The sequence below is a fragment of the Elephantulus edwardii genome, unplaced genomic scaffold (genome assembly GCF_000299155.1).
Source record: "Elephantulus edwardii isolate Elephantulus edwardi_28Jun2011 unplaced genomic scaffold, EleEdw1.0 scaffold00001, whole genome shotgun sequence".
Lineage (NCBI taxonomy): Eukaryota > Metazoa > Chordata > Mammalia > Macroscelidea > Macroscelididae > Elephantulus > Elephantulus edwardii.
In genome coordinates, this window is record NW_006399751.1 from 37,486,869 (window position 1) to 37,512,813 (window position 25,945).

Here is a 25,945-nt window from a genome sequence, read left to right on the forward strand (position 1 = left end):
GTGTGTGTGTGTGTGTGTGTGTGTGTGTGTGTGTGTGTGTGTATCCAGGTGTAAATTCCTAGCTATAAAGCTGTTCCAAGGAAAAATATGGACAATCTCCTCTCTTGCAATTTACTGTCTCTGAAAACCCACTGGAGGGTCAACTGTGAGTAAGTTCCAACTTGATAGCACATAATAACAAAATAAGATGTGTCAGGATTCTTCAGCAGGAGGTCAGAAGGTCTTATAACTGTAATATAGGAGTCCACCGATCATATAGAACTATGGGATACCTCATTAAGAGGTCAGCAAAGTGAAGTTCTTTTATTATTTGTATCTCTGTTAGGTGATTTGAGAAAGTGTACAAGGAATAGATGGTATAGGTAAAATATTGAAAGATCCAGGAATCATCAAAAGAAAATAGAAGGAATACACAGAATCATTGCACCAAAACCAATTGACTGACACACAAACATTTCAAGAAGCAGCATATAATCAAGAACCAATGATAAGGAGGAAGTTAAAGCTGCTCTGAAGGAATTGGAAAAAAAATAAGGTCCCACGAATCAGTGGAGTACCAATTGACATATTTCAACAAACAGATGCAGTCCTGGATGTTCTTTCCAAGTTATGCCAGGACATCAACAGAGAATTGCCAGAAATACCAGCATGGCTTTGCCAACATCAGATGGATCTTGGCTGAAAGAAGTATGAAAAGTATGTCTATTTGTTTTATCGACTATGCAAAGGCATTTGACTGTATGGATCACCACAAATTGTGGTTAACATTGAGAAGAATGGGAATCCCAGAACACTTCATTACACTCATATGAGAGATAGTGAATGAATATGAATCAATGCCTTTTAATTGTGGTGATAGAAAAGAGTACTGCATATGCTATGGACTATCAAGAGAACAAACAAGTCTGTCCTAGAGAGGATGAAACCAAGTTGCTCCTTGGAGGCAAGAATTTTGAAGCTCCATCTCACATACTTTGGGCATATTGTCAAGAGGGACCAGTCCTTGGAGAAGGACATCATACTTGGAAGAGAAGAGGGTCAGCACAGGAGAGGAAGACCCTGAGTGAGATGGATTGACACAGTGACTATGACAATAAGGTCAAGTGTATTAGAGAAGATCAAGTTCAATTAGGATAGCCATTGTTCATGGGATCACTTGATGGCATATAGCAATAACAAGATAAGCGATAGAGTTTTAGTTTTGATTTGATGTCTCTTCCGGAAAGTGAAGAGAATTTGAAAGACACGATCAAAGACTTCAAATGGATTATATCTTAACATCAAAAGGATCAAAGTCCTGGAGAAATGATTGAGGTTGTCAATGCTTTCATTTTATTTGGATCCATTATCCATATCCTTAGTACCAGCAAGTCAGGAGATAAGGAGACATATTGTATTAAAAAAGACTGCTGTCAGATGCCTTTTCAAATTACTAAGGAGCAATGATATCAGTTTAAAGACTAAGATGTGCCTGATTCAGACTACGGTCTTTTCATTCACTTGCTATGCATCTGAAAGCTGGGCAATGACTAAGGATGACAGAGGAAGAAATGCTGTGTAAGAGCTGGTTGTTGTTGGTGTGTACTGTAGAGTCAGAACTAACCCATAGCTGCTACTCTAGCAGGTGTTCAGAAGCAGTTACTCACACAGGAAGAGATTGCCCATCCTTCTCCCATCTTTAGAGCTGTGGTGTTGGAAAAGAGTATATTGTCAAAAGAACAAGCAAATACGTCTTTGAGAAAATGCGTCAAGAATGATTCTTAGAGGCAAGGATGACAAAGCTTTATCTCACAGACTTCAAGCATGTTGCTAGGAGATATTATTCCTTAGAGAGGGACATCATTCTTGGAAAAGTAGAGGGTGAGCAAAAGAGAGGAAGACCATTGATGAAATGGATTTACACGTTGACTGCAGCAATGTGATCAAGTGTGTCAGAAAAAATAAGGATGGCATAGAATAAGTCAAGCTTTAAATCTGTTCATAGGGCTGATATGAGTCATACTTGAGTCTCTGGCACCTAATAACCACAACAATTTTGTGATTGGGCAGCTTAATACATTTTATCTATTGGGTAAGAAGAATGGATAGAACCAAGAGCTATACACCAGTAGTTAAAAAAACAACAACATACAAACAAAATCAAATAGTTAGCCTAATACAAACACCAAAACACTGCTGACAAATTTTATTTCAATTTATGGTGACTCTCCATCAAGTTTCTGAGACTATTTTTTTTTTTTTGAGACTATTAAATCATAGTGTGGGCAAAGTGTCTCGTCTTTCTCCAGTGGGATGGCTGGTGGATTCATCTCACTAGACCATTAGAGCTCTTTATATAAGTGCTAAAAAACCAAAACAGAAAACCAACAAAAGCAAACAGCCAGGATAAATGTATGCTGCTTGGTCTTGTGTGTATGAGTATGCATACATTTTAGATAATATCCATGCATTTGTTTTCCTGTGTTCAAACACGCTTGTGGAATGGTCATTATAATCACATGAGGGGTCTTGTCTTTGTGTTCATGGTGTCTCTTAATGTTTTTATTCAACAAGATGCCACCACAACCTAACTGTGAGTACCAGCCCAGTTTTCAGATGTCAAAGCCTGCTTCTTTTTCAGAGGGATTGGGAAAATCTATATGGAGTCATAGAGTTGCTACTCTACCAACCACTAATGAATGTAATCCTAGAAAGTCAATAATACTATTTTCTTTTTATTTGCCTCCCACAAACATCCTCAGTCCCACATCATAATCTATTAGCAGGGGTGGCAGACAATGAAGTTTTACATGTAGTTAATAAATGTTCTTCGTTTTAACTAAGATGAAAAGAGTATGATAAAGATACGATTTTCCTACAAAAGATTTAGCTTTTCATATGGAATTGATGAGCTTAATAACATTTAGCAGTGAGGTTCAAAGTGAAATGAGAACTCTTTTGTAAGTGGGATATTAAGCAGCAAGGTAATCCTGTCCTCTCCAATCTACTCCACTCACATTTCTTTAAATCAAGCATCAGAACTATAATGAAAGTCAGTTGGTAAGGACTCAAGTTGTCATAAATATATTTCTCCCAAAGATTTTCATTTCTAAAATAAAATGCTTTACTGGACACCTACTATGCAATATCATAGCGAAGAAGGAGAGATGGCAGAAACACTCTAAACCAAAAAGTTGCTTAGAATTGAATAGAGATTCCAGAGTGCTTATGAAAGGTACAGTTTGGCTTAAGAAAACCATACAAAGGATTAGCAATAAAGGAACACTTCTCTCTCCACTCCCCCACCCCACTCCCCGCCCCAGAAGGCTCATTTCCGACCCCAATGATCTCTGAGTTTAAACATTCTCTGCTCTTCATAATTTCACCACGAGGTTTACATAATCATAATAACTTAGGCTTATAAGAAAAAATAAAGGTGGTGTATACTAATGTTACATAGTCTTTTTAATTACTTCCTCTGAATCTGAAAGCTGGACACTGAATAAGGATGACAGAAGAATTGATGCCTTTTGAGCCATAGTGTTGGAAAAGAGTACTGACTATCTCATGGACTGACAAAAGAACAAACCAATATGTGTTGGAGAAAGTACATGACAATTTTTTTTAGTCTTCCAGAATTTAGGTGTATTAAATATATATGCAGTACAGTTTCCATACCAGAACCCAGAGATTTGAATGTAAACAAAAAGAGAAATGATTGCATGCTTGGAGTTTATAGCACAGTAGGAGAACCAGACAATAATAAAGGAATTAGCAAAACACAAAGAACAAAGAACTATAATTGAAGTAAACAGATTGCTGTGGTTGAAAATAGCATGCATTGGGTATTTTCCTGTAACATATTTTCTCAATTTCTGTCTTTGTCATCTTTCTGGGGCAATATATGTGTCTAAGTCATTATCTTTAATTGCTGGATAATATTCATAGTCTGGTTATTCTATTAATTCATTCAAGCATTTCCCTGTTGATTGATGGTCAGGTTGTTTCCAAATTATTCCACTCTTAAGATGTGGAGGCAAATATGCTTATAACCATACCTTTATGTTTTGAGGCATTCAACCCTAGTAACTGACATATGTACTGAAAAACATTTTCCTTTTTTTATTTTTTTTATTTGACAAGGATGAATTATGCCATAGAAAAATGATTTGGTCAATTGTTCAAGTCTTTTATGGCAGCTAAGTTTCTACTTTTGTTAAACAAAAAGACAATTCCTTCCACCTGTGAGATTTGATAACCACTCTGTAAATTTTTTTATAGCCTTCCAGAATTTAGTAAAGAAATATGCAATGGTGGGAGCTCTTGCAGTCTAATGAGTATAGATTCACACAACAAGCTCAAAGGAATATGGTTCTAATGCATCAGCACCTCCGTGGGAGAAGACAGGCACTTTCTTCCCTTGTAATTTACTGCCTCCGCTAACCTGCTCGAGGGTCAGCTATGAGTCCGCTCCCACTCAGTGGCAGATAGTGATAAAAACAAATACACAATAAGCATGCTTCTACCTCATAGTTCCCATACCAGAAGTCAAGGAGTTCAGGTGGCCGCATATGTAGATAGTTGGGCTGCTATCATCAAGACCATGCTTTTCTGGCAATTCTAACCCACCACCATCTCTATAGAAGAAAGATGGGCAATCTCCTCTATTGCAATTAACAGGCTCAGAAACTCACTGGACAGTCAGCTTTGAATTGGTTTAGACTTGATGGCAATGAGGTGTGAGGTTCTAGAAATATTTCTTACACATTGTTAGAATAGTTTGGGTTTTGTAAAAGAACTTATTTTCACATATTTAATCCATATGAACATTACTTTGCATGGTGTGAGATGTTTCCTTCTGAATGAATACACAATTATACTAGCATCATCGAGAGCTAAATCAACATAAACTAATTTCCAGAATTGCTTGGATATATTTCTAAATTCTTGATTATATTCTACTATTTTTTATATATTTTTTCCTACTAGTTTATTTTTTATGTTCATGTTCTAATGCTCTGCAACTTGACTGCTGTAGTTTTTAGAGTAAGCTGTCATTTCTGGTAAAGCAATTTCTTTTCACCACAATTTTTATTTTTTTTCCAAGAACTGCCTAACAACCTTATTTCAGTAGGTATATCATACTTCCTATTAGCTGACATTTAAGTTGTTCCCAGTTTTTACCCTAGAACACATTTTCCCTCCCCCCAGTTTAATGTAATTCTATGTGGCACAAACAGAGAACAAAGGTCACACATCAGTGTGTTTATGAGTTGGTACAAGCTTGCTTCTATTAGATAGGTGGCTAGCTTTCATACACAGTTATATTAGTACATGACCCAAATTCACACTTTTTCAAAATTAAATGTCAACAATCTATAGTGTTCCTTCAAATTGTCAAACACACAGATGTTAAATATTTTAACTTCAAGGATATATTATTTTAGCAATTAGCACCAACTATATATATTTTCATGGTGTGCATATCCTTTTGACCCAGAAAACTCTGAAATGCTTAATGAGCTAGTGCCTTAAATTTCTTTTCTAGTGGTAGCTCCTGCTCATACTCATGGCCAAATGTTATTGCCTAGTCTTTCAGCGAAAGTCTTAAAAACAGAATTATGAGGTATTAGCCTTAATAGGGAGTTCTGGTGGTCTAGCAGCAAGAATCTGCACTGCAATCATGAAGGCACATGGTTCGAGGCCACCAGCTTCTCCATGGGAGTAGAATGGACAATCTCCTCCTGTGTGATTTAACCTCAACTGAAAACCCACAGGAGGGTCAACTATGGGTCAGTTCTGACCCAATGGCACACAACAACAACAGGGCTATTTGTAACAACAGTGTATGATATAGTTTCATCTGCATAGCCCATTGTGTCTAGACCAAGTAGATTGGCAGGATAAAAGATCTATCTACAAAATTCACTGAGGCAACAAAGAAAATGCAGTGAGAGAAACTAAGAAGGCAATACCATTTATAATATCCAACTACAAGATGAAACACTTGGGAATACTCTAATGAGAGACACAAAATATTTTTATAAAGACAACTATGAAACAACACTATAATAAGAGACATGAGTAAATGGAAAAATATTCCCTATCTATGGATAAAAAGACTCAACATAGTAACAATGACAATCCTACCAAAAGCAATTTACATGTTCAACACAATCCCAAAACAGACCTAAACTCACTTTTTCAAAGAGATAGAAAAGGAAATTGTCAGGTTTATTTGGAAAAGAAAGAGACTCTGAATAAGCAAAACTCTTCTGAAAAAGAAAAATTAAGTGAGAGGCATAACAGTCCTTGATCTCAAAACCTACTGCACAGCAGAGGTAACCAAAACAGCACGATAGTGGTATAATGACAGACACATTGTTGTTGTATGTGCCATCAAGTCCCTGAGACCCATAGTGACCCTGTGTAGAGCAGCTCTGAAGCCTGTCCTGAGCCAGTTTCACTAATTCTAACACACTGACTCCCATTACCCCAGTTACTGTATCAATCTATCTCATCCGGAGTCTTCCTCTCTTGTACTTGTCCCTATACCCTTCTGAGCATGAAGTCCTTTTCCAAGAACTGATCTCTCCTGACCACAGACCCAAAGTATGTGAGGCAGAACTTCAAAATTCTAGCCTCCACAGAGAATCAGACACATAGACCATGAAATAAAATAGAGAACTCAGAAATTAACCCATCTACCTACAATTAGTATTTGACAGCAATCAAGACCTATAAGGGAGAAACAACAACCTCTTCAACAAATGGTGCAGGCAAAACTGGATGTCTACCTGCAGAAAACTGAAACAGGATCCACATCCCACACTAGACATAAAAATCAATTCAAGCTGGATAAGAGCCCCAGGAGTAAGGCTCAAAACTGTAAGATCATAAGAGACAATATGGAACCAAACTTAAAGTCCCTAACCTATGTCATAAATGGACTTGTAAATACAGCCAGAAATGCACATTCAAGAGAGGATTAAATTTATTCATGGAATCTTCTAAAAGTTAAGTCACTCCACACATAAAAAACTTTTTCTAATAGGATAACACTAAAACCTACAGTCTATGGGGGAAATGTGATAATAACATCTCCAAAGTACCAAAGAACAACGATGTCAGTCTGAAGACTAAGGTGCACCTGATACAGGCCATGGTCTTTGCAATCACTTGCTAGGCATCAGAGAGCCGGACAATGACTAGTGATGATAGAAGGAGAGTTGATACCTTTGAGCTCTCATGTAATAGCAGTTCTCAGAACTTAGATATCTTCACCTCAGAGAGTTTGTCAGCTTTTTCCACACCTTTGTAAGGACATATGTGTTCAGAGTTTTTAAGGATCATTCTAACATTAATATAGTACAATTCAAGAATACAATTATCAAACTGGAACCAGATTTACTTACAATAGTACAAAGTACTTCCTAAGTGTGAAGTAGTGATTGTTGTTAAAACCAGTAGACTTGAAGAAACTTTTACCTGATAACTTGGATGCAAGGATAACGACATTTCATCTCACATATTTCGGGCATATTGTTAGGAGAGGCTACTCCTTGGAGAGGACCCTCAACCTGGTAAATTGGCACAGTGACTGCAGCAATGGGCTCGAGTGTATCAGACATAACAAGAATGTCACAGGATAGAACAGGGTTCAGATCTGCTGCTCACAGGTCACTATAAGTTGTACTCAATTTGATAGCACATAACAATAACATCTTGAACATGGTGATTAGTTGACATGTCTTCTTTGGTAGCTATATAAGAAGTCTTTTTAAAATTATTATTTTGCAGTTTTTCACCTTGTATTTCAGAGCAAGACTTTTTATTATTATTTTAGCTCCCAAACATGTTTTTTTTTTAGATCCTTGAAGACTCCTTAGAAGCCTGGTGGCACTGTTAAGTTAAACCTTGGACTTTTAATGTAAAAGTTGACCATTCATAAAACCTATCAGCCTCTGCAAAAGAGAAAGATGAGGAAGTTTCCCTCCATAAGGACTTACCACCTCAAAACTAGAGGGTTGCCGTGAGTTAGTATCAACTGTGGCTGGATGGTGAAGAGGGCACAAGGTAGCCAAGTTCAGGTCTCTCATTCACAGGCTCACCGTGAGTTAGAGTTGACTAAATCACACCTAACAACAACCCAAGTCAGAATCAGATCAATGGCAGTGGATTTGTTGGAGGGTTTTTCCTTTGTTTGAAGAGCCCTTAGTCCTATATGCTGTGCATGCATGGGCTACTGGATAAAATTACTTTGAAGGCTTCCATTCAGCTTGTATAAACTTTATTATTTGACAGCAATGTCACCCCCACCCTTGCCCCTAGAGGGCATCTGCCCTGGTTGGGCCTGGTCAGGGTGGTTTCCAGTTAGAAACTCAACTTATTTTCCTTTACCATTCTTGTATTTCTATTATTTTGCTTTAATTTCACACACATTTCTCGTATCACCTTCTGAAGCCTCAGAGAAGAAAATAACATATGCTTGCTTTTGTGAACTACCCTTTGGTCTTCTCAAATTTTATTCTTTTTTTAAAAAAAGAACCTGAACAATAAAGCAAGGAAAAAACTTACTATCATGTATGTTTCAGTAATTAATCCAATTAAAATTACTAAGCTGATAGATATGAGGCTCAGTGATTCAAATGTGTTACTTAAACTTACATAAATTGGAGCAAAATCACAAATGACCTTAGACTCAGTACTACTGAGAAACTCAATACTTTTTTGTTTTATCTTATTATGGGGAAAATATCAGATGTTTCCAAAATAATGTTTTTATACTTATTTTGTCATTGTAAAAGAAGCAAAGTAATATGGGGCTGGCTAGGTTTGATCTACACCAACTATACAAAGGAATACTGTTCCCATCAATAACATCCAGTATACAAGACTAATCCTGCAGTAAGCCATAGTTCCTCCATACTGTTGCACCAACTTCTACTAATCACAGTGTCTAATATTCATTGCAAAAGTTGTGAGGTTCATGAAAGAAATAGACTGGTTTGGGGAAGGCAAAAGATATCACACAGTGAAAACCCAGGTTCATTATAGCAACACAGATAAACTTTTGGTTTCCTCAATCATCCAGCAAGCCTTGTCTCACAGTAGCCCCAGGACAGCTCTTCTGGCTCTATCTCCAGGGCGCCATCAGGCTATGCCTCACCACAGTCTTTCCACAGTGTGACCAGCTCCTTACATTGGCCCCACAGTTGCAAATAATGAAGAAGATGGGGTGATCAAATAGTGAATCATGTGTCCACTCTTGAGGCAGCTGGAGACCATGCCTCAGAGAGGGGTAAGGCAATGGCTAGAAAAACTATTTTCAAAAATCCTAGCACCACACTTATTGAATGTGTTAGTGTATTGTATGTGTTAAGAATTAAAGAAATCAATGATTTGGTGCTGCTACTAAGTCAATCATAACTGCCAGTTGAAAAAATATGGAATAAATACAAATTTTAAGCATACTTTCTTGAGCCTCACGTCCTTCCATTTGGACACATTACTTAGATTAAATGCACATTCTTCCCTGTGTACTTTCTGAATTTGCTTTTCTGTTTTCTTATGTAAAAATTGTTCATTGATGAGCCTATATTTGATATTCGAAATACTTTATACACAGAAGGAGTTTTAGAACGTCATATTACTAGATTGTACTCAGTAAAATGTAAACTCCTTAAAGTCAGAGATTTCTGTTGTTGTACTTTGCTGTGAATAAGATGTCTGAGTTGTGTTCAAATACAGTAAGAAAACATCCAAAAAATTGCTCAATGAATTTATAAAAGACGTTATTTTTACTCTTTTTTTCTCAAAATGTACTATTACATTATCTTTAAAAATTGTATTGATTTCTCAAATATCTTTAGGTGCGTCCTTACTTTGGTAAATAGTTCCATAGTGTGGCATCAGCACACAGATAGAGTTATTGTCTGAGTTTTACACAAACCCTAGTCTGTCTCACAGATTAGAGATGATTTATCAGGTGTTTATGTAGTCTATGCTTTGTAGAGAGTAGGGATCATGATCCTTCATCATTACTGCTAAGCCACTATCTACCACAATATCTGACACAAAAGTCACCCTTCAAAAAACAGTAAGTAGTGACAGAATCCAGAACACAGCCTTCCTTCTTGTTGTTGTTAGGTATTGTAGAGTCCGTTCTTACTCATAGTGATCTGATGTAGAACAGAACAAAACACTACACCATCCTCCCAATTGCTGCTGTTCTCGAGCCTATTCTTGCCATCATTCTGTCAATCCATCTTGTTGAGGATCTTCCCCCTTTTCTTCCCTTGACCCTCTCCTTTACTAAGGGAGCTCTGGCAGCCTAGTTCTAAGGTGTTGCACTGTCAGCATAAAGGTGTGTGGTTTGAATCCACCAGTTGTTCTATGGGAGAAAGATGGACAATCCCTTTTTGTGCAATTGATGCACTCTGGGTGGTAGCTATGAATGAGTCTGTTCCAACTTGATGGCACATAACAACAACAAAACCAAACTACTAAGTATCTTATGTTAGGATCCTTAAAGAATCAAAAGCAGTGAAGATTCCACATGACAGAGAGAAAGAGTAAGGGGGGGGGGTGAAGCAGAGGGATAAGCAGCAAAAGAGAGGTTGCATTACTTCAAGAAAATTGCTGATTTATTTGTAGAGGTGATAAAGTTCTAGATTCATGGGTGGAATGTCAGGACAGAGCTTCTCCCGAGTCACAAAGCTGCAGGGATGACAAAACCAAAATTGATAATTAAGGCAATAGACTCCTGGCTTCATTGTCTGACTAAACACATTACTGTCAGGCAATATGAAAGGCTGTAGACTCAAGTATAAAGAACCAGAGGTGACAAGCCTGTAGCAGGATACAGAAAAGAAAAATGTTAGCAAGCTTTGCCAACGAGTAAATGCAAGCTACACTCTTCAGAAGACTCCCTAAGTTGAATCGGGAATACGATCATTTAAAAGTGTTGCACCCACAGGAAGATTTTTCTATTCATTCAAGGCTGGTCTGAGTAAGTCATACCATGGAAGAAAAATTGCATCCTAACCTAACTGCTGCATTACAACATTACATAAGTGCCAAACCAGAGAATCATGGCCAAATCGACAATATTAAACATCATACTAAACAAGATGCTTTTATCTGCTTAATAAACTCTTGTGAATTTTCATTTACTATAATGCTCAAAAAGATAATCTCATAATGTAGTAAAAAAGTAAGTATGCATTATTTTTGAACTATCAGCTGTTTTGGATTATCTATAGGACTCCTCTCCACTGTTAGGGTGGTAAGTTGAGATCTCACTGCATCAGCAGACTCACCAAATATAAGTAGCATTTGCTTTCCATTGGACTAGCTTTCTGTATTCCAACTATGGCACAATTTATTTTAAAACTAATGCTTACAATGATGCCATATAATGTCCATTATTATTCACTAATTTAATAACAAGATCTCTTTACAGAATAGAATATTAGTTATTTATTAGTAGTCTTTTCTTTCCTTCTTTGGTTTCTTCCTCACTTTCTTTCTTATATCTGAATGACATGTAAGGGTATAAATGTTAAAAGCCAAAATTTGGTTGTCTTGACAATACCACAAGGACTAGAAAAGACCAAAATCAGTATACAGACAAGTAGCTTTGAAAGGCACTCAAATTTATATATTTAACAAACAACCCATCACTCCTGAGCCACTGCATTTTAAAGAATAAAGATGACATAAACTTTGAGACTCTATTCATGTATTCCTTCTAGATCCCACAAGTACCAAAATGGCTTAGTCTCAGTTCCAAAAATAAATCAGGATGTTAGTGTGATTCATGTCAGTTTGTGTCTGAAATTACACACATACGCTAATACACATATACATACACACATTTAAAGTAGCCAGTCTCAAACAGAAAAATCACACAATGTTGCTATTTTTGCCTTACAACTGACAAGTTGCCTGTGATGATGTTGTCTGAGTGATGCATGAGCCCATGAACAATAGCTCTGAATCTTGCCCTATCCTGAGCCAATCTCACCATCTCCAACACACCTCACCCCATTGCGTCAGTCATTGTGTCGGTCCATCATTTCTCCTGCACTGACCTTCCACCCTTCCAAGCTGGATGTCCTTCTCCAAGGACTGGATCTCCTGGCAATGTGCCCAAAGTATGTGAGACAGCTTCACAGGTTTCACTATCTCCAGGACAGACCTGTTTGTTCTCTTGGCAGTCCATGGTATGTTTAATACTCGTTTCTAGAACCAAAACTCAAAGTAATAAATTCTTCTTCTATAATCCTCAGTCATTGTCCAGCTCTCCAATGCATAGAAATTGAGAAGACTGCAGGTTGGGTTAAGTGCACCTTAGTCTCTAAACTGACATTGTTGCTCCTTAACACTCTGGTAAGGTCCCTGGTAGCAGACTTACCTTTCTTGTCTTTTGACTTCTTGACTTTTAGTACTAAGAATATTTATTGTGAAACCCAAGCAAGATGAAAATGTTAATAACCTCAATCTGTTCTCCATCATGATGCTGCCAGTTGGCCCAGTGGTAAGAATCTTTGTTTGTTTTTTGTTTGTCTCTTTTTGTGGGTTCTTTTTTCTTTTTAAAGTTTACTTTTCAAAACATGTAAAAAAAATAAGTTATAGAGTTCCTTCCTTTTCTACTTTTTTGGCTAGGTCAGAGGGACATGTCCCCGCCTCCACTCAGAAGCCCTGAGCAACTGCCTGAACCACTGGTTGCTAAGAATTTTTGTTTTCTTGATGTTGAGCTTCAATCCATATCGAAAACTGTAGTCCTTGACCTTCTGTAGCAAATATTCCAAGCCCTCCTCAGTTTCAACTAAGATTGTGTCATTTGCATAAGGCAGGAGTTGATGAGTCTTCTTCCAATTCTGATGTCACAATAAAGTCCAGCCTCCCGAATGATCTGTTCTGCATATAGATTGAAAGGGTATGGAAAAAGGACACATCCGTGATGCACTCCTTTTTTGATTTTGAACCATGCAGTCTTTCCTTGCTTTATTCCTATGACTACTTCCTTGTCTAAGTATCAGTTTTGCATGAACACAATCAAGTGTTGTAAGATTTACATTCTTCTCAATGTTAGCCACAATTTGTTGTGATCTACATAGTCAAATGCCCTTGTAGGAGGACTTAATCAAGAATAAGTTTCAACATATACAATATCAACCAGCTCTTTTAAATAAGTCAGTGAAACAAGTTATAGACTATAGAGGAAAGTGATGCCACTTATACAGCTATTGGGAGAAGATGGGCAATCTCCTCCCATGAAATTAGCTGTATTCGAAAACCCCCAGAAGGTCAGTTATGGGTCAGTTCTGGCATGATGGCGTACAACAGTATGGACATAAAAAAAGGAACTGTTCTTTTTCAGCAGATATTCTAATTAATGCACAATATCATCTATATAATTGTACTGCATCAAGAAGTCCAGTAAAATTTAGCTCTAGTGAATATTGATAAACTATCTACTATATAAATTATTACAGACTACAAAATCCTTTGGAAATTACAAAGTCTGATGTTTGGCTAAGTTATTTCACAATAGGAGCATTGTTATTATGTAAATAAATTTAACTTATAATTTCAAATAATGAAATACTATTTTAATATTAAATTTTCTTTCCATCATAAACAAAAAAATCCTTTCCTCTCAAAGTATAGGGGTTTTTTTAATCTCTTAACTGAAGATTATAGAGATCTTTTGGAGCAGTCTTTTGTATTTGAAGTATCTCTTGCTTGAAATTACATTCAGTCCTAAAATAGCAACTATATCATCTCCTAACTACTTCCCATTAGTAACAGCAAACTCTTGAGATTAGCAGAGCTGCATTCATGTGCTTGGCATAAGAATCCCACGGATGATTTAAACATAAGACTTGGATACTTGTTAACGGGCAATGCATGCATATTTGTAAAGATTAATGCCAGGCTAAAGTGAAATCTGAAAAAATTAAAATCATTGTACTGTATAGGCTAAATCTAAGCAGATTTGAGTTTTTGCCTTTCAACATTTCTTGCAAGCCTATATAAATACTTAGCTCATTAGCAGGGCTTTACTCTTTTCCAAGTACAAGCAGATTCTTTAGGATGAAGATGGTATAAATTAGTTCTCTTCTATGCTCAAGTGTATAGCAACAGATTCTTCAGGAAAGATGTAGTCTATGCATGAGATCAGCTCCTTCATTTGCTATCATGATTGGCAGGTCCATTTGGTTGGTTTTATGGGGGAAGGGAACAAGAGTGAGGCCTGACTTGCAGTATAAAATCGCTAGATTTAAGCTGTTTTACAAGATTGTCCACAGGTGCTCTCCAATATTCTGTCTTCTCTCTAGGTCCACATTTACAGCTTTTTATGTTGTCAACAAATGCTCTCCACTAAGCCTCAACACAGTTATTCTTTAAATGCAGTTCTCTTGCCTTGGTACAGCGTCTTTGGGGGTGCTATATTTAGTACTGCCAATCAGAAGAACAGGTGGTATGGGGCACTACCAAATAGGTCTGTCTCCCATCTAAGACAGCCAATCTCCAGAGTCCCTGCCCTAAGGATGTGGGGCTGTCAGCAGATCTGCAGAATATAAGGACAGGGCCAGACCCTAGCTCCTTAGCAGTCGTGCATTCCCGCCTCGCCTCGGGTGTAGGGATTGCATAGAAAAGCAAAACTACACAGTCGTGACTGTGTAGTTTTGTTTTTAGGTTTAGAGGCTCACCGATTCATGTCAGAGATGGTCAACAAAACCACCACTAGATAGGACGTCGTTTCAGAAGCAGCCTTGGGCTTAGTCCCACCCTTTTTAGGCACTCTTGAGAAATCAGGTGAGCTGGGTCTTTGTTTGAATGAGTAAAGTTACTGTTTTGTCCATTTCTGGTTCCCGTTTATATTTGTGTGTAAATATCTTGTATAGATGCGCTTGTGTAGCTAATTACCACCAGTGGGAATCCATTATGTGACTCTACTTGTTGAGTTGTTTTTAAATGTGTGGGCATTTTTTTTTTTAATTTTTTTTGTCTTTCCAAAGTGTATTGCTTTAGCCTATTGGCATAGTATTTAATTCGAATTGCTTAAATGCACCTCAATCTCCAAAAGTGTTCAAAGTTAAGATCTGAAGTCGTGCTAGAAATGTTTGTTTTAATTTTTTTTCACTTGTTCTTTTTTGTCTGTTGAGAATGTTCAAGGTTATATTACTCAGTCGTAAAGTGAGCCACACCAAGAATAGCTCTGATAAAATGCATGTGGTATCAGCTAAACCCTGATGACTTTTTAAGGGAATCAACTGCTGAGGTATCAGTTGCAAAACAGTGACAGAACACTTGTCTGCTGTCAGTCAACATGGGAGAGTTTATTTTGGGAGCATGACATTTTAGATGCATACCTCCAACCCTAATTAGACAAAGGCAACAGAGAACTAAGAGCTAAGGCAACAAACTTTACCCAGAAAATGGGAGTTAAAAACTCGTTTAGGCCAATTAATCGCCACAGTTTTAGAAACACAAATAAAGTTAGATAATATAATTATTCCTAAAATGCTCAGAATCTCATTACATTTTAATTCAACTCACAATCCAATTACATGATATGAGCTAAATGTTGTTAAAAACTGTTAAAAAAAATCAAGGACTTTTTATGTCTAAATACACAGACATCTCAGCTTTATAGAATTAAATCACTAAATGTAAATGCATTTACAGGTGAAGCACTTAAGGTATAAAACAATGCAAATGTTTTCAGAAGATGCAGTAACTTGAAAACAGGAAGTTAGACAAAAGTTGTTCAGACTAAAATGCTCAAATAGAGAATTTTTGACCAAAGTTTCACAAAAAAACTTTCGGGTATTGTCTGAATTTTCCAAACTTAAGGGTATTTTTGTCTCGAAGTACGTTGGTTTAATTTTCTTTTCAATGCAATAAAAAGTTCTGTAAGGTACAGAATTCTTACTAGCAAGATTACTGCCCTATAAATTTTGAGTGACCAGGTATTTTATGAAAAATAGAAATGAAGCCAGTGACAATCTGCCTCTTTTTTTAGAATACTGGCACAGCCACTTTGCATAATTAGGGATTTTTGTATCAGAAAATTCTTCACATAAGCCATCTGAAACTGATAGAGAAAGCGTTTTCTTCCACTTAAGCAAAGGATTTAACTGCACATTTCAGACTAATTTCTTTGATGTTGAATATGTTGTGTTACAAAAACACAGCCTCTTTGACATCATTCCCATTGCACATCAGCCTACCATTACTCAGTTTGTATATTATTCATAAGAACTCAAGCCAGTACTTTCGTTTTAGAGTTATCATAAGTTTTTACCTGTTGAATTGGATTTTTCCAACCATTTTACTTGAACAGAAGAAACATTTATTGAGCAGCTGCAATAATAATAATAAAAATATTAACAAGTTTAAAAGAGAGGGGGAAAAAACCTCTATAGGACATGCACAAAAATTTACCTCCTTGATAAGGCCTGCAAAAGTTTTTCAAGTAACAAAGAGAATTGCAATATATACATTTTTTTGTTTGGGTGACTCTTTTAGGTAATTAGCTAACGCTAGAAGCGATAGCAATTTTGTAAAAGAAATACCCTAAGCAAGGAGGGAGGTCTTTTTAAAAGAGCTGTCTCCCAGTGTTGATCTGGTGCAGAGATTCATTTCACATGTGCCACACAGCTCTTTTTATTACCCTTAGAATCTCTTACTACTCCAGCGTTCCCTTTCAACACCCAGCTGGACTATCCTCTTTTGGCAAGACTGAAAGGTCTCTGTCTGAACACTGGGGTACATACATTCCTTGTTCTGCTTGCCCGTTGTTTTCCATTTCTCTGCAGACTTGCTTTACCGTATTGGACTTCATCTTAAAAAGAGTCATTGTTAAAATACAAGGATAGTCTGCCAGTCACCGCAGGCCTACAGATAACCTGTGGAACAATTTATTCGGGAGGGAATAAAAGTGTACTTTTGCCTCAGTCTATACAATAGTTCTGGAGTGGCCCTTCACTGTGACATCCTCATTCTTATTTATTTTTACTTTTCAGAGTGCCTAAGAAGATGGCAACTCAAGCACCGACGTTTAAGCAGCCGTTACAAAGTGTTGTGGTACTGGAGGGTAGTGCCGCAACCTTTGAGGCTCACGTTAGTGGTAAGTTCACACGTTCATGCTTTTGTCTGCTTCCTTTGTCTTATAAGTTAACTTTGTTGTAAGACTTGGTCCTGCCTTCACTTTGTAAAATTGGTCTAATTCTGTAGCAGGGTCATTTTCAAGGGTATACCGTCCACAGAGAACTGAAAAAATCTGACAACATAATGACTTGAAAATGTTTTATTCATATTTATAATTCTGCAAAGCAAAATAATTTGCATTGGATTAAAATTGCTGTCAGAATCCAGAGACTAAATTGGACCGAATTTGGTCAGTCTATACTTGGGGTTCAGCTGGTGGCCAATAGTAGAAACCAAGAACTCAAGCTCAATTGGGCCACTCCATGGCTGGGGAGGGAGCCTGAAGACTGGCTACTCTGTGTGCCCGAGCTTCAAAGAAAGTATATTCTACTTTCTCAGAGTTAGACTTGTTCAAAATGAGGAATTCCAAGTTATTTTATACTTTTATTCTTTTATTAAGTGATAACTCTCAATAATAAACAATGACTCATTGCAATTGAGTTGGAACTGACCCAGAGCTGAGCCGATACTGGGTTTTCAGATGTAGCAAATTGTACAGAAGAGATTGCTCATCTTTTTGGCCATCTAGCTGGTAGATTCAAACCATCTGCCTTGGGGCCAGAAGTGCAGCTTCTTACCCCTAAGGCCATCAACTTGATGCTATTGAATTAAAAGATGTGTAAGTTGTTTTGAAATTACAGCAAAAAATTAATATGTCATGCTGCTCTATTTGTTTAATGGAAACACTGACCTAAAATTTTCTTTCAAAGCAGTTCATCTGTTTTTTGCCTTGTCTCTCCTGCTTTATAGCTCAGTTTAGGGATGGTTTTAGAAAATGTATAAATTCTGAGACTTATCTTGTAATAAATGGAGGGTAGTCTACGAGCATTGTTGTAAATAATTTCATGACTGAATCAATATTGTGTTACATAATCTTACATAACTATTTTAAAGGATGAGAATAAAAAAATTTATAAAGAAATCCTTTTCCTTATTCTTCTTTCTGCTTTATGTTCCACATTTATTCATAAGGGAGATAACATTTTACATAACACAAATGTTACATAATCATTATTTTCTACTTTGTATATAAAGACCATTATAATTCTCCTCATATATGAAAAATTCATATAGGACTTCCAAATAATTCATTTCTTTATCATTCCATTCTCGCTAACTTCTGGACTGAGCATAGCACATACATGGTCATTGAGCACACAAGCAAATTACACACATACCCATTAAGCACACAGACACATCACTACAACTTATGCCTTGCGTGTAAAGGAATAGAATTTGGTTCTTCTTAGTTTCTTGTACCTTCACATCACGTGCTACTAAATTCTTGGAATAATGACACTGAAAATATTAGCCCACATAAATCAAATAAATGATTCACTTGGCCAATGTGAGATACAGAGGAATACCAGGGCAACCTAGTAAACAGCATGTTGTTTATCATGAGGAGATAGATTTTCAGTCCTGAATGCAGCAGAAACTGTCCTTCGAACTCATTGCTCAGAGTACACAGAGTTTTAACAGAACTTAAAAGAGCAGGTCATGGACAAGCAGTTCTTAGCTATCTAATTTATGGTGGGTGAAAAGAATTTGCTTGTCAACCTGTAACTCTAACTATGGATATTTTTTTGGAAGACTAGGTTTGTTTTGTTTTAATGTGTCATCAAGTTGGAGCCAACTCATATAACTGACCTTGCAGCAGATTTTCAAAGACAGTAAATCACATGGGAGGAGATTGCCCATTCTTCTTCCTCGGATCAACTGGTGGATTGAAGCCATGTGTCTTGGTCACTGATTACAGGAGAGACTATCTCTGTGCTATGGTGTTTTTCCTGATGATTCTGCATTTCAAAAAGAGTAGAGCAGAAGTTGTGCTTGCAGCCAGAAAGGAGGGAGATGCGCCAGGAGAGTGAGCCCCTGTCCTTGTCTGGAAGAGCTTTTTACATCTCTTTGCTGCTTTTGAATTTCATCTTCCACGAGGACAAGGGCCACATTTTAGTTCACATTCTCTTTGACTCTTCACTTTATAAATCCCTTTCATGATTTAAAATGATGTCTATTAAAATACATCAGAAAGCAGCCTGGGCTGGAGGGCAGGAGAGCAGGAGATGGAGGTCCTTGTCCTTTTGGGACCACTTGCTAGCTGAGTGGCGCTGGGAAAAGCAAGTACCCTCTTTTGACCTCAGTCCCCCCCTCTGTGAGATGAAAGCACTGCCCTCTGCCTGAACCCACAGGTCTTTGTAATGATCTACCAGTTCACATCTGCTTCATGCAGCTGGCAGGTTTTCACTATCACGCAATGACAGTACACTGTGGAGAGCTTTTACACTGTGGTTATTGCAAGACAGTGAACATAATAGTACCGAGCCGAGGACTTTGCAGTGTGTCCTCCTCACGCAGTAATTAAGATGAGCTGTCTTTGCTTTGCAGGTTTCCCAGTTCCTGAGGTGAGCTGGTTTAGGGATGGCCAGGTGATTTCCACTTCCACTCTGCCCGGCGTGCAGATCTCTTTTAGCGATGGCCGCGCTAAATTGACGATCCCCGCCGTGACAAAAGCCCACAGTGGACGATACTCCCTGAGAGCCACCAATGGATCTGGACAAGCGACTAGCACCGCTGAGCTTCTTGTTACAGGTAAGGTGGCAGAGCCCTGCAGGTCCTCTGCTCCCTGGGGCATCTCCAGCATGGGGCAGGAGTCAAGAAAGAGCTGCTGAATAGGGGGACATGCAGATCAGAATCTAGAGAAGTGCTTACTGGAGGTGGTGTTCACAGCAGTTGAATTTCTCTTGTGACCTTCAATTTCTCCATTAATATGCAGTAAAAGTAGTCAGCAAATAGTCAGCCTGCCTATACAAACCAGTAAGAATTTAAAAATTCGCTAAATAAATATTAAAAGTCATGTTTCTGGGCAAGTAGAAAAAGGCTTTGGTTCTATAAGGAATAATCTGCATATATGTGTGTCTTTTTATAATGCATATATTAATACTTGTGCATGTATGTGTGTATAAATAAGACATGGAGCCAGAAAGGTTACTATTTCCTTAGTACACTTTTGAGTGCATAATGGTGTGTAACTCATGGCTGTCGGGTTGAATGTGACTCATAGCTGCTCTTCCATTGAGTTTCCAGGCTATAAATCGAACTGGAGGAGATTGCCCATTTTTCTGCCAAGGAGAGGCGAGTGGTTAACAGCTCTGGGTTAACACCTCAACTCCCTACAGACTAGGTCACCAGGGCCCCTTTAATTGTGTATAGTGGAACTATTAGCCACTTGGGCTGTACTTTAAAGGAAATATTCCATTTGAGGAGTCCCTGGGTGGTGCTTACATCTGCCAGTTGAGGGCTAGACTATGAACAAAAAGCTTGTCAGCTGGCTGCCACCCTGACATGCTCAAAAGTCAGGCCTGGTAATCTGTTTATGAAAAACCATAACCCGCAAAGTCCTATGAAGTACTTGGCATTTCTGGTCACCACAACTTAGCATCAACTTAATAGCCACCAACAACCACCACAACCTAATCTTGACTAAATTATTTTCAAAGAATTTAACTCTTTCCATTTGTTCTAGCTAGTTTTTAACAAGGGACTTCTGGGGGAGCAGAGGGAACAAAAAGAATAAAGAAAAACCCACAACAAAAACAAGGGACCTCTGGTGGCCTAGCTAGTAAGGAGTTGGGCGACTGCCAATCCAAAGATGAACAATCTCCTCTCATGTGATTTACAGCCTCTGAAAACCCATTAGCAGATCACTGTGGGTTGCTTCTGACTTTATGGCACATGTCAACAATAGTACAAATCAAATTTAGATGCATCTCTAAATTCTTTCCCCATGAATTTATATTTAATAGTCTTGAGTTGAGGCCAAGAGTCAATAGGTACTGAGACGATTCTAATTACAAACAAGCCTTTTAAGAAATTCTGTTCTAGGCTATACGGTTTTGAGTAGGCTGAATAATTAATTTACTTTTCATTTTTAAAATATTACACAGTACACATAAACCAGAAAAAGACAGATGCATTTATTTTTATTATTCAAAGACATGACATAGTTTTATCAGTAAAGTTCACATGTCTCCTGCTTCCTTTAATATTTGGTGAGGCATAATGCACAGAACATTGTATTACTTTAAACCTGATATAACTAAATGTTCTAAGAGATTGATCTTATTAATTTACCTCATAAATTCTAGACCAGTGGTATTCAGAGCTGTTGTGACTGAACAGATGCCAAATCAGGTCATAATGATACAAACTTTAACAGACATCTAGAAAATTCAGAATCAGAACATACACAGTGTTGTCAACTTGGTATTGTCTCTACTTTAAATCATGAGAACATTAACCATTCACTTTTGTAATTTTTTTATATTAACAGAAATAGCCCCTTTCTATAATAGCACATGGCATTTGCGACTAATCTTTTCACTTAGATATTTGAATTATTTGGACACGAATGAGTTGAAAAAGATTTTTGTTAAGTTTAATAATTTTATAAATCACAGGGGAACCCACCCTGCTAACCAGTGGGATTCATTTTAATGCAAGTTACTAAATTAGGCTGAGCTGTCTTGTTCTGTCAATACAGTACTAGATGTAGGGTTGGGAGGAAGCCCTGGGAAGAGTCTCTAGAATTATTAGCACAAGAAATGCAGTAGCCTAGAACTGTTAAGCCAAAGACAATACCTGGTAGCAGGGTGGCCCTCTGAGACCTCCTGGCTCCATTTGCACTGTCTTCTGCGGAGTGTCCTGGGTTCATGGACTATCAAGGATCTTGGGGTCCGCGAGGCATTGCCAGGTTTTGGAAGCTGAGCGGTGACTGCTTAAAAATAGTGGTTGAGAACACTGTGGCTCACGTTCCTGATTTTCTTCTCCTCTTTGCAGCGGAGACAGCACCACCCAACTTCGTTCAACGACTGCAGAGCATGACCGTGAGACAAGGAAGCCAAGTACGTCTCCAAGTGAGAGTGACGGGAATCCCTACACCTGTGGTGAAGTTCTACCGGGATGGAGCTGAAATCCAGAGCTCCCTCGATTTCCAAATTTCACAAGAAGGCGACCTCTACAGCTTACTGATTGCGGAAGCATACCCTGAAGACTCCGGCACCTATTCTGTCAATGCCACCAACAGTGTGGGCAGAGCTACTTCCACTGCTGAACTGCTGGTTCAAGGTACTGGCCAGAGGTCGAGGGCCGAGCAGCTGGGGAGGTGGGAGAAGGCAGGTTTGGGATGAAGTGGGGCCAGAGACGTCCCAGCCTCTTCTCTGAAACCCTAGGCACGTCTGAACTGATATCAGTTAGTATTCAACCCCTGTGAAAAGAAAATTCTTTTCGATTCTAGGTGGGGAGCGGTGGTCACTGAAGCACTCCGTTGTTATTAACCCCATAATACACGGAAAAGTGTTTCAGTGAAGCCATCATTTTGAAATCATTGGCCAATAACTGGACTTTCGAAAATGTTTCTGTGTAAATTTACATGCTCTAATGAACATTTTCCATTTTTAAAACCTAGCTCGTATGCATAGAGAACTCCAACAAAATTGCTGTATTTTCTTCCATTGATGCACTCCTTAAACTTTGCTGACTTGTAGTCAGCATTAATATAAAAAACCACCTTGCTTTGGAGTGGTTCTGATGCAAGGTGGTCAGAATCCGTCTGGTTTCTGAGGCTGTAAATCTACATGGAAGGAGACCTTTCACCTACAGAACAAAGCCGGTGGTCATGAAGTTCACGTCCATTGTGTAATGCACTGCTCCATGTGTCCTTACAATTGGCATAAGCCCTTTAAAAATGGGTCATTTTTGAACCTTCCTAAGCATTTGCCTTTTTGTTCTTACAGGTGAAGAAGTAGTACCTGCTAAAAAGACAAAGACTATTGTTTCGACTGCTCAAATATCAGAAACAAGACAAACCCGGATTGAAAAGGTATTTTTTTTCCCCTGGGCTGTTGGGTTTTTTAAGGCATCCAAATGTTTGTTTCACCAATTATTTGTAATGGTGGCTTTGTCTTAAATCTTTTGCAGAAGATTGAAGCCCACTTTGATGCCAGATCAATTGCAACAGTTGAGATGGTCATAGATGGGCAACAGCTGCCACATAAGACACCACCCAGGATACCTCCTAAGCCAAAGTCAAGGTCACCAACACCTCCCTCCATTGCTGCCAAAGCACAGCTGGCCCGACAGCAATCCCCATCGCCAATCAGACACTCCCCGTCCCCAGTGAGACATGTGCGGGCGCCGACCCCATCCCCGGTCAGGTAAGGCCTCCTCAGAAGGATCATTCCCTTTTTAATTAGGTTTCCATAAACAAGAAAAGGAACTAAAAGGAAACTATTAAAGATATGATGTAGAAAGTAAATGGTAAAGTATGAATATCATCTTCACAAATCCTTCCCCTCTATGTAAGTTGAGAAGTTATGAACTCTGCTAAGAACACCTGTATGGCATAAACAGTCAAATGGGCTATTTATTACGAACCAAAATGTTGACTGTTCAAGCCCATCAAATGGTGCCTTAGAAGATAGACGTGATGGTCTGCTTTTTGAAAGGTCCAAATCAAAACCCAAACCCACAGCTATGGAGTCTATGCTGCCTTTAGTAGTCCTCTGTCAGGTCTCCCAGGCTCAACATCTCTACAGGGGGGTGACACTGAGCATATTCCTCCCTCAGGAGTGGCTTTATGGACTCAAACCAACCTTCCATTTAGCAGCCCAAGAGCTTACACGCTACACTACCAACCTTTGTGAAAACCCAGTGAAGCAGTTCTATCTATGCTGTCACATGGGGTCATCATGGGACAGAATTGACCCATAACCCCTGACAACCATGATCACAACAAATAAATGTTCATTGTTCATTCTTAGTGACGTACCATTTAATAAGAATCTACCTTTAAATAGGGGGGAAAAAACAAAAACAAACTCCTTTTGCTTTTTTTAGTTTTTTTTCAGTCAATTCCTATCTCATGGTGATTGAATGTGATAGATAACCGAATAGAACTGCCCCAAGGGATTTTCTTGGCTATAATATATTTTTTAAAACAGATTGACAATTTTAAAACAGATTTTAAACAGGTCTTTATTCTGCAGCATCTTTAGCAACCAACACAGAGCATCTGGGAAGGAGACACACTGAGAATTTAAAGCTGGAAGCTTTAAATGTGATTAGTCTCATTACTTACTGTTAAGTTTAAATCAGTAATTATAATAACAAGACAGTATATTTGGCTGGCAATTTCTATATATTACCTCAATAATGGGACCTCTGGTGGTGTAGGTCAAAGTGAGTTGTACTACTGACTCAAAGATGGCCCCTCTCAGGCAGTTTGACTCTAGCAGCTTCCCCAAGGGAAAATGATGAGCAACGTACTCCCTTGTGATTTAAGTCCTCAGAAGCTCAACCCACTGGAGGGTCGGTAATGAGTCGGTTCTAACTTAAAGCCTATGAGAGTGAGTTTTAAGAATAATTATTTCTAATTTTATAAACAAGTAATTTGAGCTAAAGAAGTCAAGTCATTTGCATGAAGTTTGAGTTGTGTCACCTGTAAATGAAAGAAAACCACAATAAGAATGTTGTGAGGATTCTGGGAGATCATCCACTGAAGCTGTCTTACAAATAAAACATTCACCAACACTTAACACCAGCAGTCAGGAAGTAAAAAATGAAATGCATTGGGAAAATCGGCTGTAATGAGTCCAGAGTGCTGAAGAGCAATGATGAGCAACGATGTCAGTCTAGATACAAAGGTGTGCCTAATCCAGGCCATGGTCTTCTCAATTGCTTGTTACACTTCAGAGAGTTGGACGATGACTAAGGATGACAGAAGAAGAATAGAGGCCTTTGAATTGTGGTGCTAAAGAGTCTTGAACATATTATAGACTGCCAAGAAAAAAAATGGTCTGTCTTGGAGAGGGTAAAACCAAGTCTCTCCTTGGAGGTTAAGATTTTTAAACTCTGCCTCACTTGCTTCGGGCACATGGCCAGGAGAGATGAATCTTTGGAGAAGGACATCATGCTCAGAAGGGTGGCCAGACAATGCAGGAGAGAAAGACCCCAGATGATATGGATTGATAGAGTAACTGGGACAGTGGGGCTTGGTGTGTCAGAATTAGTGAGGCTGGCTCAGGACAGAGAACGTTTGAGAGCTGCTGTACATAGGGCCATTATACATCTCAGGCGATTCAACAGTTTATAACAAAAATAGCATCCTATGACAGGTTCGGAAGCAGGAGTGGCAGCCATTTAGTAAACAACATGCCTATGGAAACTCTATGAACTTTGATACATTTTGATAGTTATGAAAGGATTCAGGCGTTCTTGTTCATAGGGTCACTGAGTCATGCTGGACTCGAAGGCGATCAACAACAACAACAATAACATTCTCATATTGAGGTTGTTGTTGTTGTTGTTGTTGTTGTTATGTGCAGTCGAGTCGTTTGCGACTCATAGCGACCCTATATGCAACAACAGCCCTAAACCCTGCTCTATCCTGTGCCAATCGCACCACTGTCTCTGACACACCCATCCCGATTACCCCAGTCACCGAATCAATCCATCTCATAGAGGGTCTTTCCCTCTTGCGCCGTCTCTCCACCCTCCCAAGCATGATGTCCCTCTCCAAAGACCTCTCCCTCCTTGCAACATGCCCAAAGTATGTCAGACGAAGCCCCAGAATCCTTGCCTCCAAGGAGTTGCTTGGTTTAATCCTCTCCAGGATGAATCTGTTTGTTTTCCTGGCAGTCCATGGTACATTCAGTACCCTTCTCCAGCACCACAGCTCAAA

At 38.5% G+C, this 25,945-nt stretch overlaps 1 protein-coding gene across 1 annotated transcript in view; it reads left to right on the plus strand.

Annotated features, from left to right (window-relative positions):
- The first annotated feature begins 14,598 nt into the window (after positions 1 to 14,598).
- Positions 14,599 to 25,945, plus strand: part of LOC102853765 (titin-like) — a 294,430-nt gene continuing 283,083 nt past the window's right edge. Inside the window, exons 1-6 of the mRNA XM_006878955.1 lie at positions 14,599 to 14,808; positions 17,022 to 17,125; positions 19,594 to 19,797; positions 22,045 to 22,332; positions 23,001 to 23,086; positions 23,185 to 23,420. Coding sequence (XP_006879017.1) covers positions 17,035 to 17,125; positions 19,594 to 19,797; positions 22,045 to 22,332; positions 23,001 to 23,086; positions 23,185 to 23,420 — 905 coding nt within the window. The 5' untranslated portion in view covers positions 14,599 to 14,808; positions 17,022 to 17,034. The remainder of the gene's footprint in view (positions 14,809 to 17,021; positions 17,126 to 19,593; positions 19,798 to 22,044; positions 22,333 to 23,000; positions 23,087 to 23,184; positions 23,421 to 25,945) is intronic.